Source organism: Megalobrama amblycephala, linkage group LG18 (assembly GCF_018812025.1).
Source record: "Megalobrama amblycephala isolate DHTTF-2021 linkage group LG18, ASM1881202v1, whole genome shotgun sequence".
Classification (NCBI taxonomy): domain Eukaryota; kingdom Metazoa; phylum Chordata; class Actinopteri; order Cypriniformes; family Xenocyprididae; genus Megalobrama; species Megalobrama amblycephala.
This window is the reverse complement of record NC_063061.1, coordinates 15273031-15299916: the sequence shown is the minus strand read 5'-3', so window position 1 is coordinate 15299916 and position 26886 is coordinate 15273031. Positions and strand designations below refer to the sequence as shown.

At 37.0% G+C, this 26886-nt stretch overlaps 4 protein-coding genes across 20 annotated transcripts in view; 3 read left to right on the top strand and 1 right to left on the bottom strand.

Moving 5' to 3' along the window:
* mark2a (MAP/microtubule affinity-regulating kinase 2a) overlaps positions 1–9502 on the top strand; it is a 48450-nt gene extending 38948 nt beyond the window's left edge. For 9 of the 15 annotated variants that reach the window (XM_048167055.1, XM_048167050.1, XM_048167045.1 and 6 more), the window contains 4 exons: positions 1509–1769; positions 2562–2588; positions 6169–6207; positions 7984–9502. In XM_048167055.1, the coding sequence (XP_048023012.1) occupies positions 1509–1769; positions 2562–2588; positions 6169–6207; positions 7984–8419 (763 nt within the window). In that variant the 3' untranslated portion in view covers positions 8420–9502. The remainder of the gene's footprint in view (positions 1–1508; positions 1770–2561; positions 2589–6168; positions 6208–7983) is intronic. The other 6 variants (XM_048167047.1, XM_048167052.1, XM_048167048.1 and 3 more) reach the window with 4 other exon arrangements.
* Positions 9503–11799: 2297 nt separating this feature from the next.
* On the top strand, positions 11800–16560 carry zgc:77262 (uncharacterized protein LOC402952 homolog). 2 transcript variants are annotated; one of them, XM_048165803.1, is made up of 2 exons: positions 11800–12017; positions 14107–16560. In XM_048165803.1, the coding sequence occupies exon 2, from the start codon at positions 14188–14190 to the stop codon at positions 15184–15186; it is 999 nt and encodes a 332-aa protein (XP_048021760.1). In that variant the 5' UTR covers positions 11800–12017; positions 14107–14187; the 3' UTR covers positions 15187–16560. The 2 variants fall into 2 exon arrangements, with proteins under 2 accessions (XP_048021760.1, XP_048021761.1); XM_048165804.1 differs by lacking the exon at positions 11800–12017 and adding an exon at positions 13353–13390.
* Positions 16561–18901: 2341 nt separating this feature from the next.
* On the top strand, positions 18902–21100 carry zgc:110782 (uncharacterized protein LOC541358 homolog). 2 transcript variants are annotated; one of them, XM_048165802.1, is made up of 2 exons: positions 18902–19055; positions 20131–21100. In XM_048165802.1, exon 2 carries the CDS (start codon positions 20164–20166, stop codon positions 21025–21027), a length of 864 nt encoding a protein of 287 aa, XP_048021759.1. In that variant the 5' UTR covers positions 18902–19055; positions 20131–20163; the 3' UTR covers positions 21028–21100. The 2 variants fall into 2 exon arrangements, with proteins under 2 accessions (XP_048021759.1, XP_048021757.1); XM_048165800.1 differs by having other exon boundaries at positions 18902–19059.
* Positions 21101–22933: 1833 nt separating this feature from the next.
* bada (BCL2 associated agonist of cell death a) lies at positions 22934–25266 on the bottom strand. The gene is made up of 4 exons (XM_048165785.1): positions 24781–25266; positions 24491–24631; positions 24161–24384; positions 22934–24059 (listed from the first exon to the last, which is right to left on the bottom strand). The coding sequence occupies exons 2-4, from the start codon at positions 24621–24623 to the stop codon at positions 23979–23981; spliced, it is 438 nt and encodes a 145-aa protein (XP_048021742.1). The 5' UTR covers positions 24624–24631; positions 24781–25266; the 3' UTR covers positions 22934–23978.
* Positions 25267–26886: the final 1620 nt, after the last annotated feature.

The following is a 26886-nucleotide window of genomic DNA, read 5'->3' as shown; positions in this document are numbered from 1 at the left end:
GACTGGGCAGGGATTTATATGATGTCGCCTTCTGAATGTAAATACAATGGCTGGATTGCGTTTACATTACACTGTAAACGCATTTACATTAGATCCGATCACAATGCGTCCTTGACTATCTCCGAACCAGGACACGTTGATCGGATAATATTCCGAACACAAACGCGTTTACGCTTGTCTTTTCAATGCGTATGTGGACAACATCCAGATACAGGTCGCATGTTAATGCCAAGTATAAACGCAGCCTAAATACTGACATTTATAGACAATTATAATTATAAGCATTTATTGATGATATTCTTTTAATTTTTGAAATACTGTTGAACTCTGAAGACATTGTATTAGGGATTTATTGATATAAAAATTCTGTCCCAATACTGAAAAGAACTACCTTAACATATATATAAAAAAAGGTACTTTATTCCTGTGATGGCAAATCTGAATTTTCAGCTTTCATTACTCCAGTCTTCAGTGTCACATGATCCTTCAGAAATCCTCATTCTGCTGATTGGCTGCTCAAGGAACATTTCTTATTATTACAGTTGAAAACTCTGATTTTGTAGAAACTGTGATACAATTCTATTGTAATTCAAGATTCTTTAAATAGAAAGTTCAAAAGAGCAGCATTGATTTACAATAGAAATCTTTTTAAATATAAATGTCTTTAGTCACTTTTGATAAATTTAATGGATGAATAAGTTTTCATTACTTTAAAAAAAATCTTACTGACCACTAATAGTGTACGTTATGGTGCTTAAGATATGCTACAAGTGAATTTTGGGATCACAGCAAAATTCAGTATGAAAAATTGATTCATTTTGACATTTTCTGAAGATTACATTTAACAGTACTATTAAATTATTGTTTTTAAAATGTAACTTTAAGAAAGCATTGGATTACTACAAATGTAATCCAGTACAATTACATATCTTGTATTGGCTGATATTGTATATAATATTAGCAAATACACTATATGGTGATGCAGAAATTACATCAAGAATGCAGCTGTGATCCACACTCAAAATTCAAAGTCCTTTTATTAACTTTTTTTTTCACATTTTTGTCAAGAAATTACAGACTTCACCTTTATCTATTACCTATTGTATGGTTTTGTAACATTTAAAAAAAATCACAATGGGGTCCTCATGTGATTTAAGCCTGTGGATTGTCACATGTCTGGCTGATGGTGGAATTATTCTTGGATTTCACATGCATGCATGCATGGATTTTATTCCATCACATTTTAAAATCAATCTCAAATTAAATGTTGGTCCATTTCCACATGGATAATTTGTCTGCCATTAATGCATTAGCAGCTAGAGCTACAGTTTTTAGCCTAATGAAATGGCCTGTTTGTACTTTAGTGCCTGATTATTGAAGCTGCATGATAAAATCAAGTGGCTTGAATTTACTATGCCTTTTTATATTTGAATGGCTGCCAAACTGGAGTTGAATAAAATATTAACCGATTCTCTCTTCACCTTTACAAACTTCTTTGTAAAAAACAGCACAGCCAACCAGAGAGCACCAGTTGTGTCCCCCTCAGCTCAGAACATAAACATTTCCTCAATGGCTGATCGTACCAACTTCCCCAGAGGGGTGACGAGCAGAAGCACTTTCCACGCCGGCCAGCAGAGAGCCACACGAGACCAGCAAGCCTCAGCGTACAACGACCCCTCTGCCTCCCCCTCCCTTTCCCATGGCAACAGCCAGGTGCGCCGTCCCGGGACGGGTATCTTCAGCAAGTTTACTTCCAAATTTGTACGCAGGTGAGTTTATGATCGGTCCACATGGTGACACTGTTTATTGCGTTTGCGAAATATTGAGTTGCGCAATATATGCACACGTTCTCATGACTTCACCAGTGCTCCCCTCTTTCAGGACGAGATGGTTTTTGGACTGGCACTGTTTTTTATCGCTAAGATCATGAACTCTGAAACAAAGGGCTGCTGGAGCAGAGATGGTTTTAAGTGTGAGAGATGCTAACTGATGGATAACTAACATTAAATCCAGGGTTCCCATGGTCAGGGAAAACCTAGAAATATCAGGGAGTGATTTCCATGCCTACAAAAGTCATGGAGATCTATTGCATCTTATTCTGTTTTTGTAGTTGTGCTAATTTAATTGCCTAAGCCTAGCTATTTATCTATAAAATTATCTTTTTAAATCCAGTAATCAGAAATGATTTGGAAAGTCCTCAAAATGGTATTGGCCAAAAGTTGTGGGAACCCTGCAAACCGGACCCTAATCTAACATCCATCATTCATGCAATGCATTTACAATTAACAAATTCTTCAGCAATCCAAAATGGCCCTGGTGTAACTTAATAAAGTAAAATTCCCATTCTTTAATCTGACTTCAAACACTGGTGCCCTTTTAGCGCCTCCCAGCTAACACTAATGCTCAAAAGAACCTTTCATAGGTTTCATAAAGAACCCTTTTTTTAAAACTCGCATATCAGCCAAACAAGAAGTATTTAATCCTTTTTTAGAGCTTTTTCAATGGTTCATACACATGTGAGAAACACTTTATTTTCCCTTTTTTCTCTAATTTCTTTGTAGAAATCTCTCATTCAGATTTCCCAGAAGGTAGGCAATAACGCTACACTTGCGTTTTCTCAAGACAATGTCTTTTTTCTGTGCTCTATATTTCTTCTGTGATGTCTTGTATCGACATTTATTTTTGTTCCATATGCATATCTTTTCATGGTATTATTCTTTACTAATGCTCTGCGTCCATTGCCTGACTCACTCCTCCGCCAGCCCTATTTTCCTCCTCCTCTTCCCTCGATGAATAACATATCCCGCTTTCAATTGCATCACATCCCGCTCCTCTCTCATATGAACTCATGGAGTCCGGTCATGTACATTGTGTCGCAGATCTTGTGAATGGTCTCCCTGCGCCCTCGTCTGTACTGTCATCATGCAACATGACTACACTCCTACAATGCAGTTAAATAATATTGTGATACACTCTCCAAATTTGCCAGGCGTTTGTAGATGGTTTCAAATTAGACAATTGTATGAGGACTGATAAACTCTTGGTAAAACCCTTTCTGAAACAGAATGTTTTTCATGATCTTCAGTTCATTTAAAGGGTTAGTTCACCCAAAAATGGAAATTCTGTCATTAATTACTCACCCTCATGCCGTTCCACACATGTAAGACCTTCGTTCATCTTTGGAATACAAATTAAGATTTTTTTTGTTGAAATACGAGAGGTTTCTGACTCCTCAATTGACAGCAATATAACCACCACTTTCAAGGTCCAGAAAGGTACTGAAGAGATCATTAAAACAGTCGATGTGACTGCAGTGGTTCAACCTTAATTTTATGAAGTGATGAGAATACTTTTTAAATTTTGTTTTGTTATTACGCACAAAAAGTATTCTTGTTGCTTCATAAAATTAAGGTTGAACCACTGCAGTCACATCGACTGTTTTAATGATCTCTTCAGTACCTTTCTGGACCTTGAAAGTGGTGGTTATATTGCTGTCAATTGAGGAGTCGGAGAGCTCTCGGATTTGATATTTCAAAAATATCTTAATTTGTGTTCCGAAGATTAACAAAGGTCTTACGGGTGTGGAACGACATGAGGATGAGTAATTAATGACAGAAATTTCATTTTTGGGTGAACTAACTCTTTAATAGTTCTAGCACATCTACTAAAATACTCAAATTACAGCTAAATCTCTTTAGTTAAATAAAGAAAGCTTGCAGTCTAAATTTAATTTGTTGAACAGACAGAACACATTTTTATTGCCATGTTGACGACAAATATACAGCGTGACAATTGTAGTCTGATTTAAGAACAAATTGCTCATGAACTGATTCATTTTACTGAATCTGTTAAAAAAGACTGATGTATTAGAATTGACTTAGTGAATCAGCTGTTCTTGACTTACTGAAAAGCAAGTTGTTTTGTCATGTCAAACTCGAAATGAACAGAACTGTTACTTAAATGGTTAGTTCACTAGCTAGCTCGCCCTCATGTCGTTCCAAACCCAAATGACTTTCATTCATCTTCAAAACACAAATGAAGATGTTTTTAATGAAATTGAAAGATTTCAGTTCCTCCATAGAAAGTCCATTAGACCAAAACTTTGTGCCAAGGGAACTATATATGTATCAAGCTATTTAGTCCAACTGTTCTTAAGAGAAGCATTTGTGTTAAATGATGAACTGATTTAATTTAGACTTTTATTCATGAATAAACATTGATCAACACGCATACATGGAGAACAGCGGGTATGGTAAAGGGAAGCTCAAAAAAAGAACAAACCTCATTGGTTCTTGTGCATTAATCAAACACATTTGAGCTTCCGTTTACCATATTTGATGTGCTTTATGTGCATTGATTAGGGCTGGGCGATACATCGCATGCGGTTGTCACGCGCATTTCGTCAGTAAAGCCGGTTCCCTGATTACCGCTAAATCACCATCACCTGCTTTCAAATGGAGCGGCATTTAATAAACAGAGCCGTAGTTCACTGATAAGCTACGCAATATCGCGTTCATTATCGAAGGCGATTCATCTGCGATATGAACGCGATATTGCGTAGCTTATCAGTGAACTACGGCTCTGTCTATTAAATGCCGCTCCATTTGAAAGCAGGTGATGGTGATTTAGCGGTAATCAGGGAACCGGCTTTACTGACGAAATGCGCGTGACAATTGCATGCGATATATCGCCCAGCCCTAGCATTGATCAATATTTATATATGAATAAATCCTAAATTAAATCTGTTCATATAAAATGAGTCTCTTCAAAAGATTTGCATTTAATCATTTGATTTACATGAATTACTTTTTACGTTCACTTTATGAACTTTAAGTTTTGGTTGCGTGGACTTTCAATGGACGTTCTCAGGTTTCATTAAAATTTGTGTTTTAAAGATTCTTATGTTTTTGGAACAACTTGAGGTTGAGTAGATGACTTTAATTTATGGGTGAACTATCCCTTTAAGGGTTGTGAGATTTGAATCCGTGTTTTCATTACTGGTTGTTAATCAGCAAGTGTTTTAAAAACCTAGTGTCATTATAAATGGTTCCTTCAATAAAAATACTTTATTATTGTTAATAAAGGTATAATGCTATTTATCATCAAAAATAATATTGTCTTGAGTATGTTTAGCTAAGTGAACTCAGACAAAGAATTGCTAAATTCCTTTTTCTCATCCATTTTGTAATCCCCTCAGTCAGAAGATGTGAAATATTCATATCTAACAGCATGTAGTAGTATTAGGCTCCGAATTCTTTGTGATTTACATTCTGTAGATGGGAACTAAACACTCACCCAAAGCTTGACATTTGATTTTTAATAGGTCAGGTAAGTTTGCAGAGAGCCTGGCAGGGTAAATGGAGGACGTCAGTCGTGTTTTCATGGTGAGGGTTGTATAGGGTGACTCCTGCTTCTCTCCTCTTACGGTCTACTGCTTATTCTTATACGGCTGCACTAAAACAGACGTGCTGCTTTTGTCCCTTCGTACTCGTGCTGCGCTATTTTGGAGGTGGCTGGTCTCCCTGTCTGACTTTATCTTTCAACACACACCTCACTAAAGCCACTTGTTCAGCTGTACAAAACACACATGAGTAGACAAAATTATTGGGCTATGATCCACATGAAATGTCAGCCACAGATACACTTTTACAGTTAATTTTTAAGTTTAGAAGGACCCCTGGTAGTTTTGCACTAGACTGAATCTTGCAGTTGGGTTTCTATTAACAATTTTAATGCATTTTTTTCTTCATTTTTTTAAATGATGCTCTTACATAACCAGACTTCAGAATGTACACAAAGGAAATCCGTACTTGCACTTTAACAGTTTGCCACATCAGATATCCGCTGTCCATACTTTATCCCTATGTTGGTCTACTAGCTCTTGTCTGCTCATTTGTGCACCTTTATGCTAAGTACAGAGTGGCTGATGCGAGTGTGTGTTGATCCTAAGGTTCAGAGTTTAAAAGGAATATTTTGTCCACAAGTTGGTGAAGGGACTGTAAAAAGATTTTTTTTTTGTCATTTAGCTGATGGAAATGGGATATGATACTCTAAAGTGAAGTTATGTGAACATAATTAAGTTATTGATAAATCTACATGAACAGGACTAATACTTAGCTAGCACCAAGAACTTGAATTGAGGGACTAAACTTGTTGGTTTTCTTTGAGGAGTCCGTATGAGGGAGAGGGTCGAGATGAGGCCAGCAGGTGAGGACTACGACTAATAAAAATCTCAAAGTGTACTGCTCAAATCACTGAATTATTACTTACTGAGACTTATTTTATTTTATTTCATTTTATTTAAAAAAAAAAATCATGAGTCATGTTCCGTGGAGTCATTTAAAGCTTAATTTTTTTTTTTTTTTTTTTTTTTTTTTTTTTGAATCATTGAATGACTTGTAACTTAAACAATCAAATTAACACTACTGTTCAAAAGTTTGGGGTCAGTACGATTTTTTTTTTTAATGCTTTTGAAAGTCTCGTACTCACCAAGGCTGCATTTAATCAATCAAAAATACAGTAAAACAGTAACATTATGAAATGTTTTAACAATTTAAAACATTGATACATTAAATGTTTCTATTTTAATGTATTTTAAAATGTAATTTATTCATATGATGCAAAGTTGAATTTTCAGCATTATTACTGTAGTACTTAGTGTCACGTGATCCTTCAGAAATCATTCAATATGCTGATTTGCTGCACAAGAATTCTTTCTCATTATCAATGTCGAAAGCTTGTTGTGCTGCTTTAAAGGATTAGTTCACTTTAAAATGAAAATTACCCAAAGCTTTACTCGCCCTCAAGCCATCCTAGGTGTATATGACTTTCTTCTTTCAGATGAACACAATCTGAGTTATATTAATACATATCCTGAAGCATCCAAGCTTTATAACAGCAGTGAACGGAACCAATGAGCTTGAAGCTCAAGAAAGTGCATCCATCCATTATAAACATACTCCACACAGCTCTGGGGCGTTAATTAAAGGCCTTCTGAAGTGAAGCAATGCGTTTGTGTAAGAAAAATATCCATATTTAACAAGTTATTAAGTAAAATATCTAGCTTCTGCCAAACCGCCTTCCGTATTCAACTTACAAAGAAAGTGTAAAACTCTCGCAGTTCAAAACGCTTATGCTACGTCCTACGCCTTCTGTATTCAAATTAGGGAGACGCCTTTTTCGTAAGTTAAATACGGAAGGCAGTCTGTCGCTTCAGAAGGCCTTTATTAACTTCCCGGAGCCATGTGGAATATGTCTATGATGGATGGATGTACTTTCTTGAGCTTCATACTCGCTGGTCCCGTTCACTGCTGTTATAAATTTTGGATGTGTCAGGATATTTATTAATATAACTCCGATTGTGTTCATCAGAAAGAAGAAAGTCATATACAGCTAGGATGGCTTGAGGATGAGTAAAGCTTGGGGTAATTTTCATTTTTAAGTGAACTAATCCTTTAATAGTTTTGTGGAAGCCGTTAATTTTTTTTCCCCAGGATTATTTGGTGAATAGAAAGTTTGAAAGAACAGTGTTTAAGTAGAAATCTTTTGTAACATTACAAAAGTCTTTGTTACAGTTGAATGCATCCTTGCTGAATAAAAGTACAAAAATCTTACTGACACCAAACTTTTACTACTGTATTACTTTAATATCCAAACAAGAATTTGAAAATAGGTCTACAGTTCTAACCTAGTTAGTTTTTATAAAATGCAACTCCCCCAAGCACCTTACTTGATTAGTTAGTGGGTGCCTTTATTTTGACTGCATTGTAGTCTTCCACCATGGCACCATTTGGTGTTTTGTGTTGATGGTAAAAACATTTAATCATGTTAATTTAAAAATGTAAACTTGTTGAAGCAGAAGAACTAGTATGTAGATGTTACAGCTTGAATCAACCAAGCTTATTCTGTCTGTTTGCTTGTCTTCCTCGTGTTCACCTTCATTTTCCTGTTTGTGCCTCTCTCCTCTCATCATTTTCAACAAAGACCCATGTTGAGCACAGCAGACAAGATGGAGAAAGGTACCCAGGGACTGCCCGGCGACGAAAACAAGGACTCCTTTTCTTCCTCTTCTCCAGCATCCAGCACACCCTCATCCACCCAGGCCTCCAAGGACACCAAGCCACGCTCCCTCCGCTTCACCTGGAGCATGAAGACCACCTCCTCCATGGAGCCCAACGAAATGATGAAGGAGATCCGGAAAGTTCTGGACTCCAACAGCTGCGAGTACGAGTTGCGCGAGCGCTTCATGCTCCTCTGCGTTTCGGGCATCCCTGCGCATGACGACTTCGTCCAGTGGGAGATGGAGGTGTGCAAGCTACCTCGCCTCTCTCTCAACGGGGTGCGCTTCAAGAGGATCTCCGGAACATCCATCGCCTTCAAGAACATCGCCTCGAAGATCGCCAACGAGCTAAAACTGTGAGGAAGTCGATCGTTTCTGTGGAAAAGAGCTTGAGGAATGGCTGGAGCCCTTATGTTGGGTGTGAGGAGGCACTGTGAGGAAAATCATTGGATTTGTGAGCTCTACGGCAGCAATGAAGAGTCTTGAGGCTGAAAAGGGGGAAAGGTGTAAGACAGGTTCATGGGGGACATTTGTGCATATAGACATTTTTCAGGGGGTTTATTTTTTGGGGGAGGTGTTCTGTCTTGGTTTGGGTTTTCTGTTCCTTTCTCACCCTCCTTGAATACTTTGTTGTCATCTTTATTTTTGGCAGTTTCATTCAAATGTTGTGGTTTTTCTTAGACCTCACAATTGTCCTCAGTTCAGAAAGAGTTTATAAAGCGCAAGAAGATTTTGGCATTAATAAACTGGAATTGTTTGCCAGCAAATCTTTTTTTTTTTTTTTTTTCTTTCTACAAATGCAAACCAGCTACTGTCATGGAAAGCTGTAGCTAACTCCCCCCATACCCTGGTCCTTATTCCTTGTTCATCCCCAAACACAAACAATGGTAAACTAAACCACGTTACTTGATCTTACTTCCAATTCCAGGTTAGCTGTGATGAGCAGAGATGGAGAGATTCACGGTTTCATGCTCTGAATGTACAAAAAAAAATCGAGACCCAAATGGCTAGGCACATTCAGTAGAGCCATAATTCGAATTTTCATATTCACTTATGCTCTGATCGGTTCTGATCTCGCCAATGCTGTGGTAGCTAATCCATAACCTCTGCCCCATTTCTACATCACAGTACAGTGTCTTATTCAAGCTGAAATGGAAGTGTTGACTTGAACCCTTGGTGCACTGGAGGTGAATCACCTCTTAGCACTCAATGCCCAGACAATTAGTTTTTTTGTTGTTTTTTTTTTTTTTTTCCTCTATTGCAGGGGTTATATATCTGAAACTAATTAAGGGCCAATTAAGTAATTATTGGTGGATTGTAGTGTAATTAAGACTTGCTGGTTGGATCCAATCTGCTGCACTGGAATAAGTATGTGTTTCGTTGCCTTTCTCTGGAGAAGATAATTATTGATATTATTATATGAATAAACCAGATGTTGGATGATTTGTGTTCAGTTGTTTATGAACAATATTCTTTTTATTTTAGTGTATTATTTCCTTTTGTTTCACCTTCAAGCAACATTTGAAATATGCTTTTGTTCTTTAATTGATTTAAAGAGTGTGGAATACAAATAAAACCATTTACTTTCTAAAACATTTCCACCTGAGAGCACTTGGAAAGGAACTTAGGAAAGTCTCTTACTAATTAAAGTGGCATTTATTTATTTTTTTTGTAGGGTAACATTTTCATTAATAACATTTAACAATTACATTTAACATTACAAGATGCTTAACAGATAATTAATGTACTTTAAATAGTAGCAGATGTTATTAATCTGATTTAATATCTTTACATGTTTTAATTTAAATGTGTGTTAATTACAGATGTTAAAGATATAGCCTATTTTTGAATTTTTAAAGTGATAGTTAATCTTGGTTTATGATACTATTCCTTTAACTTGTTAAAACGTTTCTTTGTGTTAGGAAAAAAGACTATTAATACACATTTTATAAATTGTTTAGCCTCACTTGGAATGCTGATATGCAGTAATTATATAGATTATTGAATGAGCGAATATATAAAATGTGAAAATGACGGTGCTCTAAGGGGATAGAAAAGTAACAAAGTTTTAAGATAAATTTGGACATAGAGGTCTAATTCAAAAACTTGGGAATTTTGTTGTAAACTGAGCTAGACAATCATAGGAAGGAAAGAAAAAAAATACTCCGGATGCAACACGTCATGTGCACATCTGGGATAGTGATGTCCAATTTGTGAACGAATCGTTATTCTGAGTCGGATCAGAAAACGGTCCAAGTGATTTTCGCGTAAAAAAAAAAAAAAGAGAAAGGTAAGTTACACTAGAAATGTTACAAATGTACTGAGATTAAAGGATTAGTCCACTTTTAAATAAAATTTTCCTGATAATTCAATGGCCTCCAAACGGTTGAAGTTTCAGTGCAGCTTCAAAGGGCTTTAAACAATGCCAGACGAGGAATAAGGGTCTTATCTAGCGAAACAATCGGTCATTTTCAGAAAAAAAAAAAAAAAAAAAAAAAAAAAAAAAAAAAAAAAATATATATATATATATATATATATATATATATATATATATATATATATATATATATATATATATATATATATATACAACTGTTTGTGCTTTATATAAACAGATGATCGCCTTGTACGTGCTTCCGCTTTCCACATTCTTCAAAAAGCTTATGCTGTATGTCCTACACCTTTCCTATTCTACTTAAAGCTGCTGTCCGCGATTTTTGACCCTCTAGCGGTTAATAAACAGAACTGCACGCATCTTGCGGGGGAACATTCTAGCCGGAGCTACTTTTCTCTGTGTATGTCTATGGCGAGTCACGCAGTTACTGTGATACTCTGCGGCGAGTCCTACCAGTCCGGTCTGAAATAGAATATAAACACTTATTATAAGTGTACCATAATAAGGATAAGACAAAAACACGGTTTGGAAAATGGATTCATGTTGTATATTCTCATTATATAATTTTTGTAAATCTTTAACACAAAAAAGTTGCGGACTGCAGCTTTAAGGAAAAAAACGAAACTGGCGCTGCGTTCGTTCCGTAAGTAGAATAGGGAAGGCGTAGGACATACAGCGTAAGCGTTTTGAAGGATGCGGAAAGCGGAAGCATGTACAAGGCGATCTGTTTATATAAAGCACATACAGTTGTATTTTTTTCGAAAATGACCAATCGTTTCGTTAGATAAGACCCTTGCCTGGTATCGTTTAAAGCCCTTTGAGGCTGCAATGAAACTGTCATTTTGACCTTCAACTGTTTGGAGGCCATTGAAGTCCACTATAAGGAGAATAAGGAATGTTTTCATCAAAAACCTTAATTTCTTTTCGACTGATGAAAGAAAGACATAAACATCTTGGATGACATGGGGGTGAGTAAATTATCAGGAAAATTTTATTTGAAAGTGGACTAATCCTTTAATATCAAGTAACTTATGTTTACGGTTTCAGTATATAACACCATTTAACACACATTGCAACATTTTACAGCACGTAATCATAGACCATGCAGATATGACGAGATAACACAAAAGGCTTGTTCGAGATGCATCGGCGCTGCGCAGACGGATCAGCGTACTAAATCAAAGTACCGCGAGAGTGATTCAAAAGCACCAGGAGTCGTATGCTCTCCTAACGCTCTCGCGGTATTTTAATGTCATACGCTGATCGGTCTGCGCAGCGCCGATGCATCTCGAATAAGCCTATTGCGTAATAGTAAATCATGTTGAACCAATTTAAAAAAAAAAAAAAAAAACTGGCTCAAAATGATTCCGTGACAAACTGTTCGAAAGAACCGGAAGTGAGTCGGACTTGCCATCACTAACTGGGGTCAATCGGTAGGAGGCGCCAACTCTAGACGGCTTACCGCTCATGTAACCCTCCCCCAACCTCAAACGAGGCATCGACTCCGTCATCACCCATTATCAGTGAGCTAGCTCATGTCTTCGGCATAGTTGCGCTTTGAAGGTGAGTTTTAAAGATTACACTTAATAAGAGACTTTAAATAATTTTCTTAGGCATTTTACTCGTCGAGTGTATTAGAAGTACAAGAAGACCGTTTAACTGACCGCAATTCCAGAAAATGTATTCACGCCGTTGTCCGAAATTCTCTCCTAAGCGTCGTCCTCATGTGAACCGAGAATATCGCAATTTAATCGCACTGACTTTATTTTACAACGTGAGTTCCTTTTGTTGGCTATTGTTACTGGTTCGTAATGACTTGTAACGTTACAGGTTTGCCTTGTCGGAATTTTCCAGCTAATGCTACTTCCTTAGTCTGTGGCTAATAGCGTTAGCACGATAGCATTGCATGATTGAGATGCAGTTGATGAATTTGACTAAAAAAAAGAGGTTGAAGATACAGTTTCCATCGGACATTAAGCCAGATTCATGTTGACCACATAATACAGATCAAAATAGACCGCGAACCGTGTTTGAAATCGACTAATTTTAGATAGCCTGAAAGTGAAACCATTATGTTCATGCTATGCTACGCACGCTGTGAAATACTTGATTCTGATTAGTCAGTCGCGTTTAGCTGTTCATTGTGCAGCGTGGCAGCTAAACCGTATCGTTTATCATAGGGCTATGTAATAATTATAATTATTTAAACTTAATTTAACTTCATTGTGAATATTTCATGCTTTATTCATTACTTAATTTGTTAAATAGTAGTTGTGTAGCATTGTGCTTATATTCTGTCTTTGGATTGTCTCTACATAGAGTAAATTCACGTTTTATATTCATGAATTTAAACATCCCAATAAATGGGAGAACTAAGGTAGAATTAGACGGCCGTACAATAAATCCATTATTTTGCTTTAATAGAAAAATTATTGATATAAATATATAAACCCCAATAGATTTTTTTAGGAACCAAATGTGAAACTGAGTGAATTATCCTTTGAACAACTACAGTACAGTCCAAAAGTTTGGAACCACTAAGATTTTTAATGTTTTTAAAAGAAGTTTCGTCTGCTCACCAAGGCTACATTTATTTAATTAAAAATACAGTAAAAAACAGTAATATTGTGAAATATTATTACAATTTAAAATAACGGTGTACTATTTAAATATATTTGACAAAGTAATTTATTCCTGTGATGCAAAGCTGAATTTTCAGCATCGTTACTCCAGTCTTCAGTGTCACATGATCCTTCAGAAATCATTCTAATATGCTGATTTGCTGCTCAATAAACATTTATGATTATTTTCAATGTTGAAAACAGTTGTGTACTTTTTTTTCAGGATTCCTTGATGAATAGAAAGTTCAAAAGAACAGCATTTATCTGAAATACAAAGCTTCTGTAGCATTATACACTACCGTTCAAAAGTTTGGGGTCAGTAAGAATTTTTATTTTTATTTTTTTGAAAAGAAATTAAAGAAATGAATACTTTTATTCAGCAAGGATGCATTAAATCAATCAAAAGTGGCAGTAAAGACATTTATAATGTTACAAAAGATTAGATTTCAGATAAACACTGTTCTTTTGACCTTTCTATTCATCAAATAATCCTGAAAAAAAATATTGTACACAAATATTTTGTACAATTGTACACATTAAATGTTTCTTGAGCAGCAGATCAGCATATTAGAATGATTTCTGAAGGATCATGTGACACTGAAGACTGGAGTAATGATGCTGAAAATTTAGCTTTGCCATCACAGGAATAAATTACTTTGTGAAATATATTCAAATAGAAAACAGTTATTTTAAATTGTAATAATATTTCACAATATTACTGTTTTTACTGTATTTTTAATTAAATAAATGTAGCCTTGGTGAGCAGACGAAACTTCTTTTAAAAACATTAAAAATCTTAGTGGTTCCAAACTTTTGGACTGTACTGTATATATTTTTTTATATTATCTATATTATTTCATTTCTTGACCTATAATTCAAGTATTAGAGACCATTAATTATTAAATAACGATAGAAAAATGCTTCATGGCAGCAGGGAAGTTGTGGTTTCTCCTGTTTTGCGTTTGTAATTCTTAAACTAAAGTAGATATTATAGTTTTTGCCTGTTTACTTGACTTTGTTTTTCTTCATAGGAACTTCATTGTTTGAAACCTTGCACGTGCAAATCAACCAAAGACTGATCCCAAAACGCTTTGCTGTTCTTCCCGTCCAAAATGGTGAAGATATTTGTTGGCAATGTAGCTTCAGCGACCACCGAAGACGAGCTCCGTGCTTTGTTCGAGAAGTATGGCGCTGTGTCTGACTGTGATATTCTGAAAAACTATGGCTTCGTGCACATGGATGAGGAAGAAGCGGCGCAAAAGGCCGTCTCGGCTTTGCACAAGCACGAGGTCAACGGTTCGCGCATCACCGTCGAGTATGCCACCACCAAGGTACGCAATGCCACCAAGATCTACGTGGGCAATGTTCCCGAAGGAGTCACCGCCGCCAAAATCAAGGAGCTCTTCCAGCCGTTCGGCAAGGTGGTGGAGTGCGACATCGTGAAGAATTACGCATTCGTTCACATGCAGAGGGAAAGCGAGGCTCTGGAGGCCATTTCAGAGCTTAACCACTCCAAATTGGAGGGCCAAAAGATCTTTGTGTCCCTCTCACGCAGTAACCCATCCAGAAACGGCCGAGGGGATGACTATTATCCTCCTCCTCCCCCACATCACTATCCACCTCACCCACACCATCATCCTCACTTTCTCCCCCCACGCCCGCCGCCCCGTGACTACTATCCGCCCCGTGGCCGACTTCCACCCCCTCCTCTCCCACCGCCGCCGCCCCGCGCCTACTACGAGCGCGAAGTGTATGAGAGGGGCCTTCGCCACGACCCGTACGCTGCCCCATCCCCACGTTTTTACGAGCGGGATCCATATGAGCGGCGCCTTCCGCCCCCTCAGCGACCAGTCACGCCGCCTCTCGCCGGACGCTACTACCGTGAGCGCAGCCCTCTCGGCGGTCGCCGCTCTCTCCTGCCTCCGCCTCCCCCTCCACCCTCTTCTGCCGGCTTCGCCCGCGGTTTCGCCCGCAACGGCGCTAGCTCAGCACCCCCTCCCCCTGCCGCCGCTCCTTCCTCCCACTATCAGCGCTACTCTCTCGGCTCAGGCTTTGATAAGGATGATTATATGGAGGACAAGTACAGCAATGGCTTCAGCCGTAGCTACTAAGCATTGAAGTTTGTCCGTCCCTTTTTTATTATCGAGGAGCCAAGTAATCTAAGAGGGACGTAACTTCAGGGAGTTAGGGGTGATTTTTTTTATTTTATTTTTTTTTTTTTTTTTTGGGTAATATTCTGTGATAGTTGTAGCTATTTTAGATAACGGGTCAATCAGCTAATACTGTACTCATTTAACTAATAGATTTACCTCCGCCCGATGAAGGAACGGCAAATAGGAAGTTAAATACACCTGAGTTTTATAGCATGTTATGATGTACTATATTTGCCAGCCATATCGGTTTGAGTATTTTCTTTCTTTTTTTTTTTTTTTTTTTGTACAATCAAATCTTACATTTTTAGTTCATTTTACTCTGGCATGCACTAAATACAAAAGAATCGCTTGGGTAAAAAATATAAATATATTTTTTTGCATTGATATTTCAACTTGCATAGCCTACCCAACAGGAAATTGGTCGTGTTAAATGTTTAACTGTTTTTTTTTTTTTCTTTTTTGTTTTTTTTTTCTTTTTGGCATTTAGAAATATTCAAGTTTTGTCATTATATTTTGCATGAGTGAGACAAGTTAATTTGGAGATATTTTGAATTTTCCTCATTGGTCTTCGTAACTAAATTATATTAATACTGTATTTTTTGTTTTGTTTTGTTTTGTTTTTTTGAATTGAATTTCTTCTCTGGACTACTTTTATGTAGGCAAATTAACTTGCTATGTTGTTAGATGTTGGATGTAAGTGAGACCAGTGGGAAGGAACAGAGAGGAAAATGGGTAAAGAGGTGGTTGTGGGCGGAGCTCTATGCTAACTGACTGATCAACCAATCCCATCCTACCGGCTAACCGAGTACATCGCATCCACCAGCCGCTCAACTTTCGGATCCGCTGCCGCATCCTAGGACCATCGGTCAAAGGAAACGAACGACCGACAAGCCGCTGACCGCCTAATAAATTAAAAACAACGCTGAATCTATTCTACACTGTATTTCGAGATCACGTTGTATTAGACAAATAGCTGATTTGCCCGACTCCGCAGACTCAGAAAGTTTTTAAAGATTAGAGACTTATTTTGGCATCACATTATAATGGACGTGCTTGTGATTGAAAATATTACTGAATTCTCAATATTGTTTCCTGTCCTACTTGTACTACTGCTGTTTGCTTATTGTTAGCGTACACCTCTGTTTAAAATGTACGTTTGTAAAAAGCCTGTTTTCTCGACTGTTTATCCGAAACCGCTCTTTATCATATTGTCCACTCGAGCAGGTTCGAAACTTATGCTTGTTTTGATTTAAACCTATGAAAGCAGATTCATGTTCTACCAGTCGCTGTCATTTTGCCGCCTGAATAAAATTTCGACTGATTTAGACGCAACGCTTTTCATGTCACTCGTTTTTAACTGAGTCTCTTTAATTTCTACCTCATGTCTCACTCGGACACGTTATTATTCGTGTAATACAAATGTCCTTTGATTTGATCTCTCATGTGTGAAGTAGTGCCAAATAGATTCGTATTAAAACTGCACTTTCCGCTTGAACCCTTCATACAAAAGGCCAAAGGCATTGATATAAACCTCAGTAAATTACAGCCACTTTGTCTTTTTGTTCAACAATGACCCCTTGCCAAGATGAATGAATGTTTAATGCTTTGTTTTGAATGACTGTAGAAGCTTTGTGTGGTTCATCAGGATGGGTGAGTTAAAAGTGAAGGTAAGTAGTATTTCAAGCTGGATTGTTTGGACTTTTGTTCTCTTTGACATGTTGCACGTTATTGAATGTATTTGTGTACTAGCATAGCCTGTTTGACTTGTTTTGGTTTTTGTTTTTTTCATTGGTGATATCAGAATAGTCATTCTGTTCGTTCAACACTTCAGATGATGTCTGTCAAGTGGCTATAAAGTGTGAACCCCCCCCCCCCCCCCCCCCTTCCTAGATGTTCAGTAGAGCCACAGCCACACACTTTTGTACAGTTAACTCTATCATCAGCTCTTTCAAGAGGTGGAACGTTTTTTTACACTTAATAAACTATTTCAGTTTATTATTTTAAGCTTCAATGTTTAATATCATTAGTTTAATACAAGGTCATACCATTATCAAAATAAGTAAAAAAGAAAAGTTAAATAAAAAAAAAATATCAAAGGAAGTCTTTGCTGAACTAAATGCTTCTATGGTTTTCTTAGGGGAGAACAAAATGCATTGCACTACAGGCCTCATGTGAACATAAAATACTCAGTCATCAGCTTATAACCTCTCACACAAAGTGTTTCTAACGGGAATGATAAACGATACATTATCCATTAGTGTTTACTCGCCTGTTACCAATAGATTGTGCAAATAAGCAACTTTCGATTCCTCAGTTTTGTTGCCTTTCACTTGGCATTTTTCATGACCGAAATGAGGTAACAGATGAAGGAAAAAAAAATGTTGAAGAGCATTTCAAGATTTTAAAGTCATAAAAGAGTAAAAATATAATTGAAAGTACAAGATAAACTGTGAAGCAGACTATGTAGACATTAGGGTTATTTTCAGGCAACACTATCATTTGTGTGCTAAGTTTGTGGTTTAATACTGGTATAATGAGGTACTGAACTTGGTCATGTCATGTGTAATAGATTTTGACTGATCTAAATGTTTTCCTACATCAGAATATCAGTTTCAAGTTATGTAGAATAAAAAATATACTTTATTTAAATTTAAATGGTTTTTATTGTCTGTAGATTTATATAAAATGTTTTGTAAAATGTAAAAATAATGATTTAACTGACCTTCATTCCTTTATAATTTTATATTTGCACTGACCTTCATCCCTTTATAAGTAGGCCTGTATAAATTCCAAATTTAAAAATTATTTTGGGTTTAAATGGTGCATTGATGTAGAGTTCAACTTCTGGTGCTTTGCAATGCTGTAACCACCTGTTTATAACTAAGGTAGTAGTCAAAAGAGTGTTCAGCTGAAAACCTGTATTTATTAACCACTCATTTGAATAGTGTGGAGCGGGGCCATCCTTTATGGTGGCTACGAGGTAAAAATAAATACATTCTCAAGTTTAACTGTAACCTTTTTCCTGGTAATTTATAGCACTCATGGTGCAGTTTCCTGAGAATGACCCAAATAAAAATGAACAAAGTTATTTTATTTGATTCTAATAAAGAATTGAATGCAGACAACAGAGAGTGAATCATTTGCTCAGAGTAGGATTTCCTGTGACAGCAGATCAAATGTGCACTTGTGAGAGGTTAAGGTCTGGTCTGTTTGCATAAGAGAACACAGAAGAGCACCAGGTAAGAAGTAACAGAGTTCCAAACCATAACCTCCATAAACTAAATCATGAGAAGAACACCAAAAAGAAGTTATCCAAAAAAAAATAAGTGCCCCTATCTGATTTAGCACTTCATTGTGTGTCAGTTTCACTGTGACGGTTTTTCCACAATCTTTGCAGTGTATATGTGAGTGCAATAAATGTTGCTTTTATGCAGATCATTTTGATTAAATTTCTTTAATGCTCATTAATGCTAGTTTCTCATATATTTTGAGAATGTTTGTGAATAAAGGCAAAATGATGGTTATTTAATCATATTCCTGTGTCGTGGATTTGTTTGCCTCATTGCACAGCTTTTTTCTGCAGTCACCTCTGCCCCAATTTCCGCGTACGCGCACACAAAAGAGTCTGATCATGCAAATTACCACAGCGTCAAAATACGCCCTCCACTGCCCGTAAACAAACCCTGCACCCATCACCCCATTTTAGGAAACGGCTCCAGCGAATTTATGACGTCACGTGCTGTTGGAGCACGCGGATCCTTTGGCGTTTTGGCGCGCTTTCTGTTTGAATTCGAACAGCGTTCTGACGTTCCAGACATCTGCTTTACGTGCGTGAGTATAAACATCGAAAACTTAAAACACAAAATACTTGTATATATAGCAATATGCAAAACTAATTGAAAGCATTTCTAAAATTCTGATAATATTACTTTTACGTATGGTCCGTTGTCATTTTTTTAATATGAAACAACTAGGTCATTATGGTAATGGTTTCATTATTCTTAGCATAATGTCAAGATTAGCCTATGTGTTTGGTTATTAACCTTAATGACCCTTAAGCAGTATAGTCAGTCTTTAAAGGTTATCAAATTTAAACGCACAAACTTAAATTTAACCTTCAAGCAATGTCCAGTGAATATAAGTCTACCTCAGAATGTTTGCATGAAATAAATTCAGCCATTTATTTTCTAAATGCATGTTAGGGTTCATCTTTGTTTTTTGTTTTTTTTTGACCTTTTAATTTTTTAATTAAAATCGAACTTGATCTTCTTTTGAAATGACTCTATGGAAGCTTGTTTTTGCCATGGAATTAAAAAAAAATTAAGACTTCATCTCAAAATTCACAGTTACCTTTTTTAATCTCACAATTCTGACTTTTTTTCTCAGAATTGCGAGATATGCGAGTTATAATGTTAGAATTGTGAGAGATAAACTCTCAATTGCGAGTTATACATTCCTTTTCTCACAATTGTTTTTATTTCAGAATTCTAGTATTTTTATCAAAATTTTGACTTTTTTCTCACAATTGTGAGATATAAAGTCACATTTTAGTTAAGTTATAAAGTCCAATTCTGAGGGGGTAAAAATCTTTTAATTCTAACTTGCAATTGTGACTTTATCACTCAATTCTGACTTTATAACTCGCAATTGCGACTTTATCTCGCAATTTTGAGGAAAAAGTCAGAATTGTGAGATTAAAAAAGGTAACTGTGACTTTTTATCTCACAATTCTGACTTTTTTTCTCAGAATTGGGAGATAAAAAGTCAGTTACCTTTTTTATTCGGTGATAGAAACAAGCTTCCATACAAGCTTTATGAGCTTTAATGTTGTGTTGACCAACTAGTTACAAAAAAACAGTTGCCAAATTTCTTTGAATAAAAACACTATTTTTCTGTTTTCAGTGTTTTTCAGGGCTGAATTTTTGCAATATAAAAATGATAGTACCGTCAGTAACACTGATGTCAGGAGTGCAGATGCCACTTTTGGGTTTAGGCACCTACAAGCTACAGGACCATGAGCAGCTGAAGTTGTCTGTCAGCTCTGCTCTTCAGGCAGGATACCGAGCCTTTGACACAGGTGCCGTCTATGAAAATGAGGCACATCTAGGGCAAGTTCTCAAAGAGCTGTTGCCCAAGTATGGTCTAAGCCGTGAAGATGTGTTCATCATCAGTAAGCTTGCCCCATTAGACCATGGGCCGAGGGCAAAGGAAGGCTGCCTGAGGAGTCTGGCACAACTAGACTGTGAATACATTGACCTCTATCTGGTGCACTGGCCTGGGATGGAGGGTCTTGACCCAGGGGATTCTCGCCATTCAGAGTATCGGGCGCAAAGCTGGGCCACCCTAGAGGAGTTCTATACCAGCGGCAAATTCAAAGCCATAGGGGTTTCAAACTACACCTCAAAGCACATTAGGGAGCTGCTCATGAGTTGTCGTGTGCCCCCAGCGGTCCTTCAGATAGAGTGTCAACCGAAGCTGATCCAGAGGGAATTGAGAGATTTATGTATGGAGACAGGCATTCACTTCCAGGCCTACTCTTCTTTGGGTAAAGGAGCTCTCCTTAGGGAGCCAGAGGTAATGGATATAGTGAGGAGCTGTGGTCGGACCCCTGCCCAGGTTCTCCTAAGGTGGGCTGTGCAGCAAGGCATCTCGGTTCTGCCTCGGTCCTCGCAGCCATGCAGAGTGCAGGAGAACGTGAAGGTGTTTGACTTTGAGCTAAGTGAGATGGATATAATGAGGCTGGACGCCCTGAATTGTGGAACACGGTTTTGTAAACGAGACTCTAGCAAAATAGCATAAGTGCTGATTGGACAATTTCTTTAATAAAACCAGTGCAAAATGATTTAAAAAATAAAGATTATCATTGTAAATAGTCAATGGTGTGATGCATGTTGTAGTAGATAAAAAAAAGACTTGGATTTGGAAACACCAATGATGAGCATGTTTTTAATTTCTGAATCTTTTTTTTTTTTTTTAAAGCTGCAGTCTGTAACTTTTTTTGGTTAAAAACTATCCAGAATCAATTTGAGCAAGTACATAACCAGCCAGTGTTCAAAACTATCTCCTTACCTTAGCCCAATTCATAACAGTAAGCTTGTAATAATGTTTTATAATTCGAGTGGTACTGGTAGGTTTCCACGGGAAATTCGAGCATGCGGCCGTTTGTCTTTGCGTCATTACGTCACGTCTGTTCACATGAAGGAGGAGTTCCAGCTAGTAGGATATATTGCATGTGAAGATGCTGCAGGTGACTGATCATTTATTGCCTTTTCTCACAGAAGCTGCAATAATTAAACTTATAATTTTGATGGTGGATTGTATGGTATGACAAATTAACGTTAGGGATTAAACTGTACAGAAATTGAAATCTACCGGTAATGCTAATACACTCTAAATACACAAAGTCACACAATGCTGATGTTAACATTAACAATTTAAGAACTAAGTATAACAATAATAATAATTTGCACGGTTTGATGTGATATGAGCTAAGCGATCATTACATTTAAAGGGTTAGTTCACCCAAAAATGAAAATTCTGTCATTAATTACTCACTCTCATATCATTCCACACCCGTAAGACCTTCGTTCATCTTTGGGACACAAATTAAGATATTTTTCATAAAATCCAATGACTCAGTGAGTCCTGCATCGCCAGCAAGACAATTAACACTTTCAATGCCCAGAAAGCTACTAAAGACATATTTAAAACAGTTCATGTGACTACAGTGGTTCAACCTTAATGTTATGAAGCAACCAGAATACTTTTTGTGCGACAAAAAACAAAATAACGACTTTATGACAATATATGTAATGGCCGATTTTAAAACACTGCTTCATGAAGCTTTGAAGCTTTACAAATCTTTTCACTTCGCCATCAGATTTTATGAAAAATATCTTAATTTGTGTTCCGAAGATGAACGAAGGACGGGTGTGGAATGACATGAGGGTGAGTAATTAATGACAGAATTTTCATTTTTGGGTGAACTAACCCTTTAATCACCATTGGTAGCACGATTTATTGTAATGCTTTTTTTCTCTCAGTTGGTCAGAACAAAAGTGGCAGATTTGTTACTTACTTGTTCAGGTTACATTTTTTGGTGAAAATTCTTATTTTGGTCATTCTTCCAAGACTACAATCTTTCCAAAGTTCCAAAAATTCCAAAGTACAGTATCCACATCGGTGTGGTGACTGACAGCAAACATTAGATTCATCTGCACTGAGGAACCGTGCCGATGCACGACCCACTTAAAGATGATAATTCTGCAAATAACTGCAATTGTAGGTTTTTCACAGAGGGCAACAAAGAGGCAAAACTTACGGACTGCATCTTTAAATTGAAAGTCAAAAATGTAATGGTGGTACAACTGGATGTATATGTATGTTATTGACCTTATTGCTGTGATGAAAGCTTAGTTCAGGTTGTATAATGTGGTTTGACTCACTAAAAAATAATTTTGAATTCATGATATTTGAAAAAGTTTTACTTTAAGATACATTAAGATGTGTACAGTCACATATATTCAAGCTGTAAGGAAAATATGTTCATTTTATTCAATGGTTACATCAAACAAGTTATTTAAATTTGGACTTTTCTTGAAAATATCAGAATTTTTTTTCAAAACCGTATGAAACCAAGATGAATTCAGAGTAAATTTCTACAACTTTTTTTTTCCCCTCTTTGAGCCAAAAACATAACACTACCTTCACCCAGAAAATCATTTATTTCAACCACAAAATTATAGAAAAAAGATAAAAACTTGATTGTTTTAAAAAGTATTTAAACAGCGCATCCATTTTTCAATCTGTTAACAGCTATAAATATGTACAAGGATCTTAAAAAAGGAATGGAGCACATAAAGCACAGCAGGACTGATAGTACAGAAATAGCACTTGTTGTCCATCTGCATATATTTGCTTCCTCTCGAGTTTGGCAGAAACTGAATGTTGTTTTACATAGAAGACCAGCAGATGGAATATAAAAGGGAAAAAAAATCAACAGAGAAAACAGACAACTTTACAATCAAGAAATATGTACACGAAAGGCTGTGATGAATTGCAAAGCTATGAAAGTATCAATTAAATAATTGTTCCGTTTTCCTGGTGACATATCCAAGTATTTTCAGCATAAAAAAGATGGCAGAACAACTGATTTCATCCACTCTTACTAGTTATTCACCACAATGGTTTGGCATTAACAAACAAACAAACCTGAGATGTAGCATATATCAACAAATTAACTGAAATAACTTTACCCGTATTATTGTTACCGTCACTAACCTTACAACTTTATCTGGTGTCACAGTCCTTGAAATATATTTACATTTTGCAAGCAACCGCTCGAGCCTTTAGTATGACAAAAACGCACATCTATATATCAATCTATAAAATACATCATAGAACACATTTCTTTGCCAAATATGAACAATACATATCAATAAATAGTTTTTAAATAGAGGTTTCATTTTTTAAAATCAGAATATAGAAAGATTGTCCAATGAATTGTAGTATTTTAGGAGAGATTGTCCCTTTTAAGATTGTCAAATTGAAGTTAAGCTGACAATACCTTTAATTAAACGTACGTTATTGCAGTGGTAAAACGTGATACAGCACTTCTACCGTTGTCAGATTGGTTTTGCAGTAGCTAGAGCACATTGATTACAAAAAGGCCATGATGGTGATCAGACCAGCCTTCATCTGAGAGCAGCTCTCTGGTAACTGTTCTTATAGTGTGTAAAGCGTTGTTAAATTCATTCTCTGCCCTCCTCTTCTTTGGGACCCCAGAGGAATGAGAACCATCCTCTGTAGGTCTGTTTCACTCTTTTCACCTCCTAGAAGCAATATAAAAAAACTTAATATGTAAGGTTTCACATATTTAAGACCACAAGCCATCAAATAGAAATGCATTTAGTGTAACACATAGCTGGCTCACCCCTTTGTCAAGCCATGTGTCAAATTCATCGCTCATTCTCCTCAGCTGCCGCCCGTACTTCTTTGCTTTCCACAGCGCAGCAGGAGCGGATTGAGAACGACCTCTGAATGGAAGTCCATCTCCCGCTCCTCCGTTCTCCTCCACCGATGCTCCATCCTGGGGCTCTGCGTCCTGCCAGCGGCTGACCGTATACACCTGAGACTCTGAATAGAGCCGCACACGCCCTGCAAAAGCATGTGATCACATGGTAAGAGAATTTTTTTTGTTGTTAAATTTAGGTCAACTTATATATTTCCTAATACTGTGAATGTGGTTGTCTGAAGTTCTCACTTTGAGGAGAAATGTTTGGCAAGGTTTGATCCTGATGTTGCCCATGGTTCTTGATTGTCTCTTCCAGATGTGATGTATTTTTGCCATCCAAGGCGCTGGAATCATCTTGATGGTCATGCAATGTGTTATCCATTGTGAGAGCTGGTGAACAGTAGTAGGATATTAATATTAAAATTTCGAGGTGTTAAGACAATTATTGACCTATTGTATTACATAAAGAACACACAAGGTTTTCAGTGGTTGAATGAATTTCTTAACATGAAGTTTCACTGGCTTTCCTAAATACATACCTGTGGATCTGGATGAATTCCAGGACAAAAGATCTTAATGTGTTCGTCTCTCCGGAACTCAGTTGGTAGTGGTACTAGATGTTTTCCTTCTTATCTCCTGTACGATTACGAGTAGCTTCTCCAGTTCTCAACATATATTGATTGCCTCATGGCATGTGACACACCCAAACAACAACAATAACTGCAAATGCTACGTTACTTATATAAGTTTCATATTTCTAAGGTTGAGCCACGCTCATCTGAAAACGTAGTCGGCCAAAAATAATGAAAAAAAGATCCCGTTTTTCGTGACATTTAGTCGGAGTGATTGTCTTCTCGCCGCGAGCAGTAGGGTGCCAAATTTCCAGTCCGGTTGTTGTTATCTCTACAGTGTGTATGATGATCTCATTTCGGCTCGAATATTGTTGTTGACCGTCGTCGTTTACAGTAGTGCTCCGCTCTCAGCCAATCAAACGGCGCTCGGCTTGTTCTATCAGCCAATCACAGCCCGCTGCTAGGGTGTTTTTGGCGCTTTCTGATGCGACGTCACTGTTGCGATAGGGTTTCTCGAGCCTTTGCTGCCTCGTGACTTGTTTACCTCATACGGGCCTCAGTCTCGCGAAAGCGTGGGAAGATTTACATCGTGCGCTTTCCGAGGACGCTGCCGCGAGAGAATTTGCAAAAGAAATGCACCGTTTGCACTGAGTGGAGTTCAAAACAGAGTGATTTTGGTCGTGCAATATCAGTCACAAGGGGTTTATGCATTGCTCAGCTATGATTAATTTATTATGGAGAGTTTTTCACGTATCTATAATTGGCCTTACCTTGAATGGTTTGCTGTAGAGTATACTGATTTAATGCCAATAAAATTCACAGCCAAGAAAACATATTTAGCTATTTCTGTTCAAGAACTGTGGTCATATAATGTGCATTTTCTCAGTTCGAACTGTAGATGGCAGGAGAGATCTGTGTTGTTGAGTCATTAGAAGAAGTTGGTCATTTCTTTGCTTATGACTCATGTCTGCAGAACACAGAAATATATATAGGTTAATAGGACCTGTTACTGTGTAGATTGCTGCATATAGATATTTTTATATAACCTTTGCTAGGTCTACACTGCAGCATGCCTGTGTTTGTTGTATATATGCAGTTCTTCTTTTTCATTTTAACACATAAATACATAAAAAATGTGTAAAAACGCAATATGTAATGTTATGTAGCCGCACCAACTGAATTTGGGTATCCAACATTGCACTAAACTTGAAAAAAGACAGTTAATGTGTTAGAGCTGGTTAAAAATTTAGATAGCAAACAGAATTCCTCTTTGACAGCATCATGGAGACACAAGTTTGGTTACAACAGAGTATAAATAAAGGGTTCTACTACTGTTTATTTTATTGTTTTTATTGTTATTATCATTTAGGTTTTTTCGTTGCTGTGACGCTGCTGCAGCAAAAAAATAATACAATACAAAAGCACCATCTTAAACCAGGTTTGCTGGCCTTAGCTGGTTTGAGATGTTCTCCAAGCCTGACCAAGCTGGTCTAAGGGTGGCTTAAAAGTTCTAAAACCAGCCAACATAGGGTGATTTAGAGACCATCTAAGAACAGCAAACCAGTTTAGGCAGGTTTAAAGGGTTAGTTCACCCAAAAATGAAAATTCTGTCATTAATTACTCACCCTCATGACGTTCCACACCCCTAAGACCTTCGTTCATCTTCAGAACACAAATTAAGATATTTTTGATGAAAACCGAGAGGTATATGACTCGTTCATAGACAGCAATATATGAATGTGTCTGTGAAGTTTCAGCTCAAAATACCCCATAGTTTTTTTTTAATCATTTTTTTTAAACTGCCTATCATTATAAATGCGCCGATTCAGGGTACGCGGCCCCTTTAAATCTCGTGCTCCACGCCCCAAGAGCTCGCGCTTGCCTTAAACACCATGAATAAAGTTCACACAGCTAATATAACCCTCAAAATGGATCTTTACAAAGTGTTTGTCATGCAACATGTCTAATCGCGTAAGTATAGTATTTATTTGGATGTTTACATTTGATTCTGAATGAGTTTGATAGTGCTCCGTGGCTAAAGCTAACATTACACACTGTTGGAGAGATTTATAA

What these genes read in the sequence shown, in the direction of transcription:
- bada (XM_048165785.1), bottom strand. Translation starts at nt 24,623, where the DNA reads ATGGATAACACATTGCATGACCATCAAGATGATTCCAGCGCCTTGGAT. An exon ending in GCCAAACATTTCTCCTCAAA is followed by an intron (nt 24,385 to 24,490) that starts GTGAGAACTTCA and finishes ATGCTTTTGCAG; the next exon opens with GGCGTGTGCGGCTCTATTCA. An exon ending in ACACATGGCTTGACAAAGGG is followed by an intron (nt 24,060 to 24,160) that starts GTGAGCCAGCTA and finishes TATTGCTTCTAG; the next exon opens with GAGGTGAAAAGAGTGAAACA.
- zgc:77262 (XM_048165803.1), top strand. Translation starts at nt 14,188, where the DNA reads ATGGTGAAGATATTTGTTGGCAATGTAGCTTCAGCGACCACCGAAGAC.
- zgc:110782 (XM_048165800.1), top strand. Translation starts at nt 18,955, where the DNA reads ATGACGTCACGTGCTGTTGGAGCACGCGGATCCTTTGGCGTTTTGGCG. An exon ending in CAGACATCTGCTTTACGTGC is followed by an intron (nt 19,060 to 20,130) that starts GTGAGTATAAAC and finishes TTCTGTTTTCAG; the next exon opens with TGTTTTTCAGGGCTGAATTT.